Below are 17,147 nucleotides of genomic sequence, written 5' to 3'. Positions count from 1 at the left end.
TAAAAAAAAACAAGTGGCCAAACAGTTTTTAATTAAATTTTGCTTATATTAGAAGAAAAACTGGTGAAAGGAATATAAACTTTCTAGAATAAAAGTTCTTTAACCTCAAATATATTTTTTTCAAAATATTTTTGACAGTTAAATATTATGATATATATAGCTTAGTTTTTTCATTAATCGATGAGTATGTATGTATGTATGTTGATCCTTTTTTCGAGTCAGCGCATTTGGGCACTTTTACTCTTTGATAGCTGGGGGTACTACAGGGTCCCACTCATATCATTGACTAATTTATGTATTCCCTATAAGCTTCATGATTATTTAGTGATTGATCTAAGATCGGCATACCTCCCCGTGCGGAGAGTGATTACTCTAAGATTAGATAGTGCTAAGTAGGATAGTCTGTCAGTTTTCGCATATAACTTCAGGCCTCTGTCCCTTATGTATTTTTTGATCGGGTCTATTCTAAGGTCTCTTAGGATGTCGTTTGTGTGGATGTATCAAGGCACTTTGAAGAGTCTTTGGAGAGCCTAACTTTGAGCAACTTGTAGCTTTTGTATAGTAGAGTCGGCAGCTTTGCTATACGCGACACACCCATAAAGTAATGCTGGTCTAATTATCTGGCTATAAATCAGTTTTCTGTTCTTCGCGCTAAGGATGTTGAGTTTGAAAAGTGGTTGTAAGCATTGTAGTGTTTTAGCGCAACTGCTTCTTTTGACTTGTTATCGATGAGTTGATACGTGGAAAGAAAACCGTAACGGAATTAGAAGAGTGTAAAGCATTTGGTTTCTGGATAAATGACTGGAGTTAAATGACTGCTATAAATATTCGTTGAATAGTCACAAAGTAGATGTTAGACACTTTCCTAACCGTGATCCTAACAACGACTAGGCTGTGAATGTTTAAATAGGAGATTTAATCTTTTAGCATGACTGTAACCCGTCAACAAAGCCTACCGCAAGATTCTTGCCTTTATATGACAACTCAATGAGAGTAATTCAATTTTCTAGTATGATATCCCTAGTATCCCTAATCAATTGTGACGTATCAATAAACTTACCACAAAATTGATATCAGAGTAATTGAATCTTTTAGCATGGTTTCCTAATGGGGAATGATCTGTCAACCAGACTCATATCTTTGCAGGGCGTCTTAATGAGAGTATACTCTCTTAATGAGAGTATTGAAAAAATTACATACAGATGGCTGCACACCGTGTATTTAATTGTTTGAAACTGATAGAACTCAAAAATTATATTACTGATTTCACGCAATAGTTATTAAATTTAGACAGCATTAAAAAATGAAAAATTTCTAGGAATTGTCAGCTAACAGCACATCGACACAACATTCATACCAAGCTTTTGTGAAAAACTTTGAAAAATATTTTTAATACAAATAGAGATACTTCCTTCCTCATTATTACCATTGCAATTACCAGTATCAATGTCACTCATAAAGATTAAAGTTAACTTATCACATTGGCCAGAGTTCAATCATTTAAGTTAGTAGGTAGATCAAGTACGCTGCCTCACAGAAACAGTCTACCCACTTGAATGGTTTCAAAAACGACCGGGTCTACGTCCCGGAGCTACACGTCTATCTTGATGACCAACTGCTACTCAACACTCCTTAAAAAAATGGAATGCCTTCGAGTCCTCGTAAGAAAAATCCTTCGCGACTGCACCAACTACAGACGCAAACCCAATGAATATCACCACTCTTGTCGAGTACTCTGCTCCGCTGCCAAGATTAAAAGACTCGACGAGCACTTTCTTTCACTTGCGCGCAGACACTTAACTCGTCGACACAATCTCCCCCTTAATATTCTTCATGACGAGGTTCTTCCTTCTGGGCTTCTTCAAGCCCTTTTTCACAGGCCCTCTCAGTTCCTTTCTCTCTACCTCGATGAGATGACTCGCTCCACTCATTCCGTTATACATTCCGTTATCAGCCCAATTGTGGATTTTATAATCCCCAACATCGTGTATAGGTTCCAAAAAAAAAACACTCTCTAAATTGATTTTACAAGCAGATTTCAGCGGTTTATCACGACAACAGGAATCTACCTGAATCACACAAAGAAAAAACTTTTCAAACCGTTTATATTTGTTATAGTTTATTAACTGATTTTGTTTATGGTTAAAATTTATGTTAATATTGGAAATCATACATTAATTAAGTTATTACACAAAAATTCTTTTAAACAATAGTTTTAACAATACACAATACATTTAAATAAAACATTCAATGTCCAAAATTAAGTTAAACACAAATTGACAAAATTAATTACAAATAAAAATCGTTAAAAGAATAAATATATATTATTAATTATTTAAATAAAATTTGTTTTGTAGTCATTATGGCATAGTCCACTCTGAAATAAAGCCAGCTTCATAAATTAACTAGGTTCCATTATTAGCACCATCTTTGGAAGTGAAAGTCATTCACCCATTGGGGGCTGTTATTGTGCTGATGACTATGAACTGTGCAGTCGGAATTATATTCTTGTAGTCTTCTAATTTGCTGTGAAGATCCAGTACTTCTGTATGAGTTAGAAGACAGCGAAGTATTTCCAACATCACCAGCACTGCTCTCATAATAATTATTATTGTATGCCGTGCTTGACGTGGAATATTTTTGTAGATTTGAGGGAGTATAATGAAATCCACCACCAAAGTTGGAATAATTATTGTTATAACCACATGCTTGATCCAAAAAATAATGATAAGAATTTGTACTAACACAGTCACTAGTAGTTCTGACTCTATTGCTATGAGGTTTTAAGAAATTATTGTCTACTGTTGTTGTATCTTGAGTTTGGGATGGATCAAAGTATATATCGCCGCAACTCTTTGAACAACGTCTGCTAAGCATCCGATTTGTGGTTTGGGCATTATTGGTTTTCTTAAGTTTTTTTGTAGCTTTTATTGAATCTTCATGAAATGTTACTGATGCTGTTTTCGTCTTTGGTTTACCCTGTTTACTCAAATTTGAAGTCATTTGAATATTTGGTGCATTTGCCAAAGCTGCATATATGCTTCTCTTATTTTTTTGACTGGCAAAGATATTTGAGATTTTAGATGCAATCGGTTCAATCAGCGTTTTTGGTGATTTTCTAGCTCTTGTGGCAGTGGAAGTATTTAAATAATTTCTAGTGGAGTTTGTTTTATTATTATTTGAATCCCTGAATGTTGCGTTATCACTGAAGTAAGTGGAAAAGAAATTCTTGTCTACAGATGATTTAAGATCATTTTTTTTTAAATTTAAATTATTGCTGTTGATGGATGTTTTCTGATAATTTTTGGCAATAATATTCTTAGCATCAATATTCTTAGCATCAATATTCTTGTTATCAATAGGTGATGAAGAGATTTGATTATGTGCTTCGCTCATATTGTCTGTGTTTGTCTTTTGAGCAGTTGATGAAGAATCATGATTAAATGAAAGAGTGGTCTTCTTCTCAACAGCATTTTCAGCCATTAAATTGTAATATTTTACCTGTTCATTTGTGAAATGTATTTCGTGGGATTTACCCATATTTTTTATATCAGCATATTTTCTCTTATCATTTGTTGGAATTGTTTCGTGATATTTTCGCAGTATTTCTTTTAATTTAAATACCTTTTCCTTATCTTTTGTTAAAGGTTTTTCATCATCGGTTACTGTATGCACTTTAGGAGCTATGCTCAGCTTCTCTTCTAAGTTAGTAACTCTTCCCTCATCATATGCTGTATGCACTTCAGGAGTTATGCTCACCTTTTCTTCTAATTTAGTATCACTGCCATTAACTGTTGTCAAAGCCATTTCATTAAATTCGCTGAACTTTTCTTGTAAGTTAGTATCACTCCTCTTATCATTTGTTGAATGCACATCAGAAGTTATGATGAGCTTTTCTTGTGGGTTAATATCATTTCTCTCATCATTTGTTAAATGCACTGCAGGATATTTTTTTAGCTTTTCTTCTAAGTAGATTTGGCTTTCCTCATCAGTAGATTTGTTTATTTTTTCTTTCAAGTATGTATCACTTCTCTTATCTTTTATGGAATCCATTTCATAAGATTTGCTCAGCATTTCTTTCAAGTTCGTATCCTTTTCACTCTCATTTGTTAAATGAGCTTTAGCAAATTTGCTCAACATTTCTTTATAGTCATTGGAATCATTTCCTTTTTTAGTTGTTTTTTGCATTTCGGGAGATTTCTCAAACATTTCTTCTGCTTCATCCACTATGAGTGATTCCATTTCTAAGCATTCTTCATATATATTTTTGCTGTTAGTTCCAAATCCGGCAGTAGATATAGGAACTTCTTCACTAATATTTACTTCATTTATTAAATTAATATTTTTTAACTCATCATTTGTCAATTGCATTCCGGAAAATTTACTTAAACTTTCAACTAAACTGTTATTTTCTATCTTATCATCTGTTAGTTGATCTTCCGGATATTTGCTCAACAACCCTTCTTCAGCATTTGATGTGTTAAGCTCCACTTCTAAGTGAGTTCCATATATTTTTTCAGTGTTTGTTTCATTAGCTTTTTCCTCTACCTCCTTTTGAACTTCATCTATAGCTTCGAATCCCTCAGTATTAGTTATGGAAACATTTTGACTATTTTCATGCTCAACATTAGTAATACAATCTGTTGGTTCCAAAATCAACTCACTTTCCATAACTAAGTTTTTATCATGCTGAGATGAATTTAATGTACTAGTTGCACTGCTATCTGATATGTGGGAAAATTGTTTATGCATTTCATTACTATGTACCAGACCAGAATCATATTCATCCTCGCCATAACTCAGAAAGCTTTCAGCTGTGCTATTTGCCGCTATTGACTTGAAGGTACATTCAGAATTTTCCATAGTTGAATTTTGTAGTTCCTTTTGTACTGCTTCGATGTCTGAAAATATCCATGAACATTGCGTTGCTGCTATACTTGCGCGATATAGTAATCGATCTTCCATGTCATTTGGTTCAGCTATTGCAAGATCTAAATTTGAAGTAAGTCTTCACATATAAAATATGATTTATAATATTTTTTATATATACTCACTTTCTTCTGCAAATACTTTTTCATAATTTCCTAATAATAAATTTATTACGGTTTTTGTATATTCCACAGTTTTTTCTGCGAACAACGTGGCTTTGGGCTTTAAATAATCCATCAGGACCACACCATTATCGGTTATTTGCCTTTTATATTTATTCCATTTATTTTTAAACATTTTGCATATTAAATTATAAATTTCAAATTTTTTTATTAAACTTAACATTCGTAAAAATATTAAAATTATTCCCGCACGATAATAAAAAGTTAAAATTCCTTCGTCATATGCGTCCATCTTGTGGGCATTTTTTAATTTTGTCTTGTCATGTAACGGAATATAAATTGTACCGTATGGATAATGAGATAATAATCTATATATGTATATGTATTAAAGTTACCATACATATTTTAGAAATTTATTATTATTATTAATTATATATATAATTATATTCATTTTTATATAATATATTTAAAATTGTTAATTCACGAAATTATCATTAATTTTCATAAAATAATAATTCCAATAAAATTTCATTCACAATAGCATTTTTCAAATTTTTAAATATTCAAAAAGTTTATTTTAATATTCACAATAACATATTTTTATAAAATCAAAATAGTACAATATATATTATATTACATTACATTATGGACGTGTGCGAGTTAGGCTAAGTTGATGCTAAACCAAATGGGACCTTTATAGGGATTTTTTGCACTGCACACATTTAGCCATTTAGCAACACGTATTGACACATCACTACATAATAGGCACAACGTAGAATTTCAATCATTTAGAACGCAACTTAGCCTAACTCGCACACGTCCTATATTTATGAAAACAGTGTAATATGAATTTATAAATAAATAAACCCCTAGAAACTACATATACAATAGTATTTTTCAAAATTTTAACTTTTAACTATAAAAAGTTAAATTTTAATATTCACAATAATATATTCTTTGTACAAAATTAAAACTGTACAATATATATTATATTACATTATACTTCTTAAAACAGTGAAAAAACTACTTCAATTCGCTGAGCCGAAAATGAAACTAAGATTTCTGTGAAATTAAGGTGTGTTTGAACATAGCATTATTATTGTATTTTATATCCATTAGTTATATTGAGGCCATGTGTGAGTTCGGGTAAATTGAGGTAAAGAAATATTAAATTTCTTAGGGATTATTTGCTCTGCTTTTATGTAAATATTTATTTACTTATTTATTGCACTTATTTATTATTTTTGATTAAAAGTTTTGAAATTTGTTTATATATTTATTAAACATCTTATAAAATTTTTACAATGGTAACAACTAATATACCTAATTTTTATCTAATTTACCCAACTCGAAATTCTGGTTAATACCAACATTCTTCGCCACACCGACATCATATACTATTTCCCACAATTTACTTGAACTTGTCACAGCCTGAATACAGTTTGTATTTATAAATAATATTGCAGATCTATTGTGAATGTAATTAAGTCAAGACTTAAACCTACCACACACAAAGTCACAATAGAATTAACTAATTATATTATTGTGAACGTTTAACTGAAACCGTTGGTGAATGGCAACTAACAAAACTGACAGCTGGTTTTGTTTATATACCAAATTTGCAAATTGTTGCCGCCGATTTATCAAAACATTTTGTGCTTATTGCAAAACTAAATGTAATGTGAAAATTTTATAATGGCTTCAGAAACTAGTGTAGAAAAAGTTAAAAATTTAAATGAAGCAGCAAATAATAAAATAGAGGAAAATTCTGTTACAATATGTGAGGATGAGCAGCCGAGTACTAGTAAAGCTGCACGAGAGCGACAGGATGATGAGGATTTGGCGAATATTGTCACAGCTGAGGAGTATATAATGCATAAGAATATAGTGCTGTTGGAATATGAGAAGCAAATGTTTTTAGATATGGTGCATGCGGATGGTTTATTAGTTTGTGCAAAGTGAGAAAAATTTTCAGCCATTGTAATTATTTAAATAAATGGATTTATTTTCAGGGGTCTACATTATGATCGCGTGCTAATAAATATACTAAAAGCTTATAGTGATGCTGGTAATTTAATATTAGTTATAAATGCTTCCGATTGGGAAGAGGAATACTACAAAACAAAATTAGAACGTAAATACGTGCATGAAGTAGCAAATACTGCTGCAGAACGGTTAGTCGTTTAATATGAATATAGTTTTTTTTTGTATTTATATAGTTAAATTTTAGTGAAAAAGTCTATCTGGAAGGTGGAATACAGTTCATAAGTACACGCATTTTGGTTGTTGATTTATTAAAACAACGAATACCTGTTGAATTGATAACTGGAATTATTGTGATGCGTGCCCACAACATCATTGAGTCATGTCAGGAGGCTTTTGTCTTGCGTTTATATAGACAACAAAACAAAACTGGTTTCATTAAAGCATTCTCCAACAGCGCTGAAGCATTCACGATTGGTTATAATCACATCGAACGTATACTGCGTAATCTGTTTCTGAAGCATCTTTTTATTTGGCCCCGCTTCCATGCCACAGTGCAACAAACCATAAAGCCATATGAAGCACAGACTATAGAAATCCATGTACCTTTAACACATAAAATGGAGCTCATACAAACGAATTTATTAGATACTATGAATTTTTTGGTACGCGAAATTAAACGCATAAATCGCACAATTGACTTGGAGGAAATAACAGTCGAGAATTGCGTGACGAAGAAGTTTCATAAGATTTTGCAAGCGCAACTGGATTGCATATGGCATCAGCTAAATTCACAAACAAAATTAATTGTTGCTGATTTAAAAATCTTAAGAAGTTTAATTATGTGAGTTAATTTAATTTTAAACAAAGTTAATTTTGTTAAATACGTTTACTCATTTTTACAGCTCCACAATGTATAATGATGCCGTGAGTGCTTATGCATTAATAAAACGTTATCGCACAACTGATTATGCCATGACAAATTCCGGTTGGACATTATTGGACTCTGCTGAGCAAATTTTCAAACACTCTAAAGAGCGTGTTTATAATAAAGAAGATGGTAATTTGAATTGTAGCTATATTAATAACCGTTAATTTAACCTACTAGAAATCCACTAGAATTCGAACCTGAAGCAGTACCAAAATGGAAATACTTAACCGAAATATTGCGCGTTGAAATACCGGCCGATATGAAGCGTACGAAACCAGATTCCATCACACCACCAAAAGTATTAGTACTCTGCCAAGATACGCGTACTTGTTTTCAGCTCAAGCAATACCTAACACAAGGTGGCGAACGCTATATGCTCTATAATGCTATGAGGCATGAGATACCTATAAAAAAACTTGGTAAATCTTTTCAAAAAGTCAAGAATGCTAAAGATTTAGAGTTGACTTTTACGCAAAACACTAGTAATGTTAGTAGTAAAAATGCGAGCGGTGTTAAGGAGCAAAGTAAAAGTAATGGAGATGAGACCACTGATGGCGAACAAACACAAATGGATGAATTAACGCAGTTACTGAGCGGTATTGAAGCTGAGGAAAATTTAGATGCTAAATATTTTCAAGAAAGTTATATGCTAACAATGACACAAAACTTCGATGATACGAATTTATCACTTTTCAATGACAGTGGAAATGATGAAGAGGTTAATGCAGATCTATCCGTTTTTGAACCATTTCCAGAAGTAAATATTATAAACAATATTCTTACTAATATATTAATTTTCGTTATTATTAAGATTATTTAATTAGGAACCTTAGGCTAAAAAGATATTTCAATGAGATCTCTCCTAAGAATAAAAACTATTGTGGTCTTTAGTGAAATTCATGAGATTTAGTTATGTGATCAAAATGTAATATATATCAACTACGGAATTGGTAAAATGATGAAGTTAGCTAGTTGTTGGTGTTGTTGTAGTAACTCACTAGGATCTATACACATATCTTATGGGTTAGTATATGGTTGGGTAAACGTAATGTGAGAAGGAAGAGAATTGTTTAGAGATGAATTGAGATTGGGTTAAATTTTAATTACACTGAAACCTGAGATAGAAGGCAATTAAATTATCTTCAAAAGAGAAAACAGTCAATCAAGCTCTGATCAAAACAGCGAAACTTAGCCACTTTAAAGACACGGAGTTCCAATAAACACTCAATTATTATGGCTATTGATAACACTTAGGCTAAAATTCTAGTAAATTTTTAAACCAAAAATTATTTATACTTAAAATACAATTTTAATTTGTATTTTGTATGTATTTCAAATAATTTACATGAAATCAATGAGAAAGGGATCCGGTGGGGGTGTGTCCCAGAGTTACTCATGTTTCCAGGCCACCAAGTTCTGCTGGTGACTAGTTTTCCCCGCCTTAACTTACGTTGACTTCAATCAAAGTCTTATGCACCTTCAAACCATTCTTGATCCCAAAACAATTCCCTTTCTTTTCACACTACTAACACCAAATCATATTCTAACCCATGGTTAATATGGTTATATCAAGTAAGGAAAGGAAAGGAATTGCTTTGGAAACGAGCTTGGTTTGGGAATGAATGGATTTTTAATTAAAGTAAACTAAATAGTCAGTGATACTAGCTTAAAACTAGTTCGATTCGGAACCGGTTCGCACCACTAATTAGAATTAGAAAATTTATTATCCATATGTTCCTGTCTTTTTCAGTTGGAAAGTTTATATATGTTATGTTATTAATAAATAAATTTTTAAATATATATGCTTATAAATATATAATTCAATTATACATATGATATATAATAACAATCTATTTATATTCTATTTTTATCAGTTGGAAAACTTTGATATAACTGCTGCAGTAGCGGCACGTAAGCAACCTTTTATTTGTATACAGACTTTTAAAACGGAACGTGAGGGATCGTTGGCATTGGATCGAGTACTTGAAGAGCTGGAACCAGATTATGTGATTATGTATAACACAAATGTAACAGCTATCAGACAATTGGAAATATATGAAGCGAGGCAAAAAAGAGCTGCCAAAAAACGTATAAAGGTTTTCTTTTTGATACATGCACGTACAGTTGAAGAACAATCCTATTTAACTAGTCTGAGAAGAGAAAAACAAGCCTTTGAGTTGATAATAGAAACTAAAAGAGTAAAAATTTTTAAAAATTTATATTTCAAATATAATTATTTTTTTTTTTTTTTAATAATAGACAATGGTTGTACCAGAATATCAGGATGGTAAGACGGATGAAGCATTTACGTTGTACAAAAAATATATAGATTCTGATGATGATGAGTTGGATAATAAACAAACTGCACAGGCCGGTGGTCAGTTGGTAAAGAAACGTGAGATACCAAAAGTCATTGTTGATATGCGTGAATTTCGTTCTGATCTACCTTGTTTGCTACACAAACGAGGCATTGAAGTGCAACCAGTGACTATAACAGTAAGTGCCTTTTATTAACTAATTTTTTAGATTTAATAATATTTATTAAAATAATCTATTATTTTAATTTTATAATATGTGAACGCTTAAGTTAACAAACTATAAAAAATGTTTAAACATATAGTAATCATTTTTAATCATTTTGTTACAAATCGACGATGGTTCTTGAACACTTTTTCATAGCGGGTTATTTTAATAAGTTGAATAAATAACTTAATAAGTTATTAGAATGACCCGCCCTGAGAAAGTACGCAAAATAACTTCCAAAATTCGAAGGCATTACATATTTGTCGAATTTACTCAATATAAACTTCAGAGACATTGACCTGTGAAGACACATACGGGTATCTTAGTCTATAATAGTCAGCGTAACTTAATAATTGTGGAATCACGATAGGCCCATTTTCTCTGTTTAGGTTAGGTTATATTGAGAGGGCGAGTGCTGATACCACTACCAAGATCGTCGTAGTCATCTTTTGCCCATTATCCTCCAAGTTAAGTGGGAGGGATGATTTACAGTAACCGTTGTTCACTTCATGTGTTATTCTTGTTAAACCATTTGGTTTTTTTGGATAAGGATAAGATCTTATAAGTTAATTTTTGATAGTTTTGACAGACCAGTAAAAAAACGATTTCCAAGGTATTGAACTCACTTTGTCTGTAATTCTGGATAAAAACAGAAAGTTATTGCTGGTTGAATTCTATCGCCTCTTCACGGTGTCAAGTGCTGCATAATCCAGTTATCGGAATACGACACAATTTAAGCAATAGTACAATGCTACAGTGGCCCGTTAGTGCTCTAGTAAGTACATGAACTGCGAGTTTGCTAAAGCCCACTTAGTTTTTCGTTTTATTCTTGTCTAATCAAGGCCATAAGGTCCTGGCGACCCCACAGTCCTCGTAATTAGTCCAGAAGAAATTTGTTGACGTGATGCTGAATTCTTTTATACTTCTAAACACTTAACATATGTTGTTGTTGTTACAACTCGTGGAGATCTGCTGGCGAATTGGAGAAGTGACTCTGAGAGATACAAGAATGGCCGGGATTACATCCCGGAGCTACCCGTTGACTTCGAATTGAAAAAGTACTGCAGAAGCAGATCCCTTCGGCTTACAATAACAACAACTGTAGCTTCCGGACATAAACCCGGTCGCTCTTAAAGCCTTGGCCATGATAATCTAGTAGTTGAAATCTTACATTGTGACTATTTACACATCGTGGTTGTCTGTTACATTCGTTCGCTTCAATATTTTTATGTCCCAGCGCCAAACCTTTTGTGTCAAAGCGAAACCTTGTGCGTCTCTTACGGCATGATCGAGTCGCGGGTTTTCTGCGAGTTAGGTTATCACTTGATATTAACATTTTGTTCACATACGCCTTTACATATCATTATTAAAATCCAAACATTTGACTTTAAAATAACCAGAAATATTTTAATTTTATTTTTCGTTAGATTGGTGACTACATTTTAACACCTGACATATGTGTGGAACGTAAATCAATATCTGATTTAATTGGTTCATTAAATTCAGGTCGTTTGTATAATCAATGCATACAAATGCAGCGATTTTATGCTAAACCCATATTGCTGATAGAATTTGATCAGAATAAACCGTTCCATTTGCAAGGAAAATATATGATTTCACAGAACACTTCAACAGCAAATGCCGACATTGTACAGAAACTGCAATTACTAACTTTACATTTTCCTAAGCTGCGTTTAATTTGGTCACCAAGTCCATATGCCACCTCACAGCTATTTGAGGACTTAAAAATGGGTAAGGAACAGCCCGACTCGAAGAAAGCTGCTACATTGGGTAGTGATGAAGCTGGTGGTGCATACGATGAACTGAAATATAATGCAAATATCTATGACTTTCTCCTACGTCTACCTGGTGTTAACACAAAAAATATACACAAACTAATGCGACTTGGTGGTAGTCTCAAGGAGTTGCTTAAAAAAACCGAGGTGAGTCCTTTATGGTTTTAGATTATTTAATTATAAAATGAAATAATTTGTTTTATATTATTTGCAGAGTGAATTAAGTGATCTGCTTGATTCTAGAGAAAATGGCAAATTGTTGTGGGATATATTACATGTAGCGCACTTACCTGAAAAGGATGAAGTACAGGGCTCAACTGCGATGATTGCTGCTGGCAAGTCATATGGCGCACACTCACGTTTTAGACGCGGTGCAGCTGCTGCTAGAGGCACTGGCCGAAAGCTGAAAAGTTAAGCATTTACTTAATTTTATTTAAGTTTAAGGCAGAGCATTAATTGTATTATTATTTAGTTTGAGTATTTATTAAGTTTGTTTATATTATATTGTAATTACATTGCTATTGTTTTCCTCTTTAAACCTATTTGCTCTTAAACTTTATTCATTAAAACCTATTTTGTTATTCAAATAGTTTAATGGCAGCTGATGGCATCGCATGCAATTTGCCATCATTTTGGATGCCAAAAGCTGTGTTTGTGTGATAAATTGAATTAAAAATTAATTTCTCTGTCAGTTGTTGTTTCATTTGATTAATTAGCGCCTGAAAGTGAACACAAGGCTTCAAATAATTTCACTTTTGTTGCTATTGCTGTTGCTGGTACTTTTCCCTCCGTCCTATGTTAACAGCTAACAGCAAAACGATAAATGTGCATAAACTCTTTCTCAAACTCAAACTCTATTGAGTACCCGTCATCCATGTTCGGCTAACTGTTCGGGGTTTGTTGCCGGACGCTTTTAGCGTAATCAACTTCCGGCTGACTATGTGCTTCCTTGTTCCTTGTTGACAACTCACATATTGTATGTGCGGTGGGGATTTAATATGCCATTTTTTTGAGTGGTCAACTCAGACATGTTAAACATTTTTTGATTTTGGCTTTTTGTTTTTTGAAAAGCAGTTGAGTGCATCACTGATATGAATTAATTGTTATTTTTTTTTGGATGGACGGTATGGGTCGGGGGTTGTCTGACAGTTGGATTGATGACTGACACTGCGTGTGCATTTAATTTATATTTTACAATATTTTGTTGGTACATAATTCGACAGAGGACAAGTACAGCTGGGATGGGTGTTTGTACACTTATTTTCAAGTGATTTCACAGTTAATGATGCGATGTGTCAATGGAAAATGAATAAAAATTGCTGTAAACGAAAATATTAAAATTTTAAATCGATAAGGATTAATTTAAAATAAAATAAATATGCTAATAATTATACAAAAAGGTATTGTACGCATATGTATGGTCGTTATGGTATGCCATTATGGTTATATCGATGATATAGGGTGTAACGGATTTGAATTTGTTGCATAAGTTCTACATAAAACTATAAAGTTGGATTATTATGTTGATCATAGGAATCCATTTAGAAATACTGGCTGGTCTAAATAAGTGTTACTATTCCGGATTTAAAATCATTCTCAAAAAGTTTAATGCCCAAAATAGACTGTTACAATAAACAGAATGCGAAAAATATCTTTTGTAGTAGCACTCTATCTGAAAGAGCGGGCCTACAATAAAGATTGAATTCCTAAGACTTTCGAGTTAATCGACTCTTGAATGAGAAACAAAGTGTATGTATATAAGTGAAAAGTTGTTGTATTTGAAATGAGAATAAGTGGAAAGTAGAATCTCGAAAGTGGAATTTGTAGGTTATGTTTCTGAAAGCAATCGGATCTATTCTTCAAATATTCTCATCGTAATCTATAACCAATTACCGGTTGTTGCTGTTTTTGTTACCCGTGAAGATCTCACATATATAGCAGAAAACATGGAATGTTAAAATATAGTAAGATATCGTTTGGGATGAAAGATAAATGACGGGATGGGAGGATTTTAATTGAATTTTGCCTAGATAGTGGCTAGTTCTGTGGGTCAGAGCGGATCAGATCAATAAGGTTCCCATTTGTGGGTGCATTAGCTTGTGAGAACAGATGTAACACATCCGTACAGTAGTGCTGGTCTAATTACTTGCGTATAAAGTAACTTTCTGTTTTTAAAGTTGAAGTGATAATTATTAAATAGCGGTTTTAATAAATGTAGAATCTTAGAGTAGCTATTACGTTTGTTTTTCGAATGTTTAAGCCAATTGAACCGTTTGTCAAAAGTGACAACCAGATATTTTATGTTATCCTCCCACCGTATCTTTGTGTCACAAACGCTCACTCTTGGAGGATACTGTCTTATTTTTCGAGTTATAAATATAGCCTTGGTTTTGTCATTAATAATTTTAATCTTCCATTTTTGGTATTATTCTTTACCAATTTATTACAGCTACTTTGCCGGCTTAAATATTAAATTTTAATTAATTTAATTAAATTGTTAAATGACGCTGGTAAAAACTATTCGTTAAAGTAAAATAATGGTAATTTATGAGCTCTCTACACATTTTGGTCAAAATCCAATTATGTGCTGATTAACGTATGATTAACCTTAATTTACAGCTTAAAAGCCCAAAACATTTTAGTCCGAGAACGTACAAATGCGAGCACGAAATTCCCATTCAACCAACTATGCATCCAGCTAGTGAATCAACCGAATGAAACGTTTCAATTGAGTCATTGACCACAGCTAACTGTTTTTTGGCAACGTTTTCGAGGTACCAAAGCCGCAAAATGCGTACACAACGAAAATAAGCGAATAATCAGGAAGTGCAGACCATCTACCGGCAGGTGAAGTGAATCGAACAGCGGCCAAAAACTCGCACCAAAAAGATTTATGCTATTTAGTTTATTTCGTTTGTTAAGAGTGCCAATCTTTGGAATTCGGTGAATTTGTCTATTGAACAAAGTTTATGTGATTTACACGTAATCAAACTTAAGTACATAAGACCACACAAAAATGTAAACACATGTACTTATACATATATATTTATTATACTTAACTATACCATATGTATATATAGGTACATATATATGTCGAATATGTATCAGTCTATAGTTGTTAAGCTTACCGAAATGAGATAAATTTTACTAAATCAATTAAATTTTGATATTGTATCTTTCATTTGTGTTATTCTAAATACTCTACCGCACACATTTAGGTTAAGTGCCTAAAAGAATGCTTTACATTCTGTGTTTGTGGTTTATGCTTTTTAAAGTTCATACAATTTAATTAAAAATTTAATGCAAGCATTTTTTAAATTCTCTTATGTTATCAACACTTTCAAATCCATTTTGGCAGTTTGCCAATTATTTTAGTTTTTGTTGCATACTGTTAGGTGCTTTAAAGTATTTGCTTTGCCAAATTGTTGTCGTTTAAGCTATACAAAAAGTGAAATTTTTTAAATAGTGTTACTGTTTTTATATTCTACAGATTTTTTGTCTGGTCGAGTTTATACCGGCAGGAGATTAGTACGCTTTGGTGCATTCTGAAGTGCCTAAAAACATGTTTTTGTAATTGTTTAGAAAAAAATTAGTTGTATTTTATTTAAAAAAAAAAAATTAAAATGAACAGTATGTTGTAGGGATGCTGGCGAATGTTAAGAATGCAACTGAGATTTAAATTTAAAGAGTTTGGTAATATAAATATTTTAGCAACTAAATATGTACATGAATATGGAATAATATTTAATTATTGTAATAGACATTTGTTAAATAGTTAATAAATATATATAGTTATATAAATGTATAATATAAATCTTAAATGATTTCTAAAACGCAAACACAATTTTTTTAAAAAGTGTATTATTATTAAATCCTAAATGATAAAAGTACGAAATAATGAACAAGTGACATAAACCGTTTTTTGTTTCTGTGAAAAGAAATCGTATATATTGGGCAAAAAGTATTCGGCGTTATTTGTGCACTTGGCTAAGAAGTACAATAAATGAAAGTTATACGAACTGCATTAATAAGTACCTGACTTCACAACAGGTGGCAACGCTAAAACAAAATAATTGTAAAAGTTTTGACTTCATCATATGTTTGGAGAGCTTTTTGCCAATAATTGAAATACTGCACCTAGATAATTTTTTATAAAATAGAAAAAAAAATTGAATATCGTTCAGTTATAAAATTCTATTTGATTCTATTTGAAAGGACGATAGTGCAAGGTTGACGTAAACAGAGTCAATTTTCAATTTGATTGCATTAAAGTTCAGTTGTGGAGGAGAAACTCTACACATAGTTACAAAGCCGGGACTAATGATTAGTTGAGATTTTTGGGGTGCTATACATTATGAGCTACTATTTTCTAGCGAACTGATTGATTTGAATCTTATCATCAGCATCACATACATATGTGAATAAAGTAGTGTAATAGGGGAGATAAGACAGTGAAATAAAAGCAAAGATTGAAATAAAAGCAAGATAAGAAGAAAAGAAAGATATAAGAAGAGAGAAGAAGAAAAATAGAAGTTTTGATAAGTTTGCAAAGTTAAAGTTAAAACATAAATTCATAAAGACTAAATTTTATTTTTGACTAAAGTAGTTTTTAATTTAATAAAAGTTTGAAGTTTAATAAAAATATCAAGAAACATTGCGTTTTTTTTTTTGTTTAAATAACTACAGATATATATATATATTTATAAGCACTTAGCGTGAAGAACAGCTGAAAGCTGATCTACAGCCAGATAATAAGACCAGCACTACTTTATGGGTGTGTCACGTATAGCAAAGTTGCCGACTCTACTATCCAAAAGCTACAAGTTGCTCAAAGTCAGGCTCTTCGAAGGCTCTTCAAAGTTT

General features: G+C 32.1%; 2 protein-coding genes across 2 annotated transcripts; one reads left to right on the top strand and one right to left on the bottom strand.

Moving 5' to 3' along the window:
• Nucleotides 1-2,307: 2,307 nt before the first annotated feature.
• Nucleotides 2,308-5,369, bottom strand: LOC119669986 (SWI5-dependent HO expression protein 3-like). Its single transcript, XM_038080060.1, has 2 exons — nucleotides 5,055-5,369; nucleotides 2,308-4,991 (listed from the first exon to the last, which is right to left on the bottom strand). Exons 1-2 carry the CDS (start codon nucleotides 5,341-5,343, stop codon nucleotides 2,419-2,421), a joined length of 2,862 nt encoding a protein of 953 aa, XP_037935988.1. The 5' UTR covers nucleotides 5,344-5,369; the 3' UTR covers nucleotides 2,308-2,418.
• Nucleotides 5,370-6,652: 1,283 nt separating this feature from the next.
• LOC119669985 (DNA repair endonuclease XPF) lies at nucleotides 6,653-12,964 on the top strand. Its single transcript, XM_038080059.1, has 9 exons — nucleotides 6,653-7,009; nucleotides 7,064-7,225; nucleotides 7,282-7,878; nucleotides 7,940-8,094; nucleotides 8,154-8,722; nucleotides 9,840-10,163; nucleotides 10,225-10,461; nucleotides 11,916-12,431; nucleotides 12,499-12,964. Exons 1-9 carry the CDS (start codon nucleotides 6,747-6,749, stop codon nucleotides 12,697-12,699), a joined length of 3,024 nt encoding a protein of 1,007 aa, XP_037935987.1. The 5' UTR covers nucleotides 6,653-6,746; the 3' UTR covers nucleotides 12,700-12,964.
• The last annotated feature ends 4,183 nt before the right edge of the window (nucleotides 12,965-17,147 follow it).

This window comes from Teleopsis dalmanni, chromosome 1 (genome assembly GCF_002237135.1).
Source record: "Teleopsis dalmanni isolate 2A chromosome 1, ASM223713v2, whole genome shotgun sequence".
NCBI classification, from domain to species: Eukaryota; Metazoa; Arthropoda; class Insecta; order Diptera; family Diopsidae; genus Teleopsis; species Teleopsis dalmanni.
Note: the sequence above shows the minus strand (reverse complement) of the source record. Positions and strands in the feature narration are given on the sequence as shown.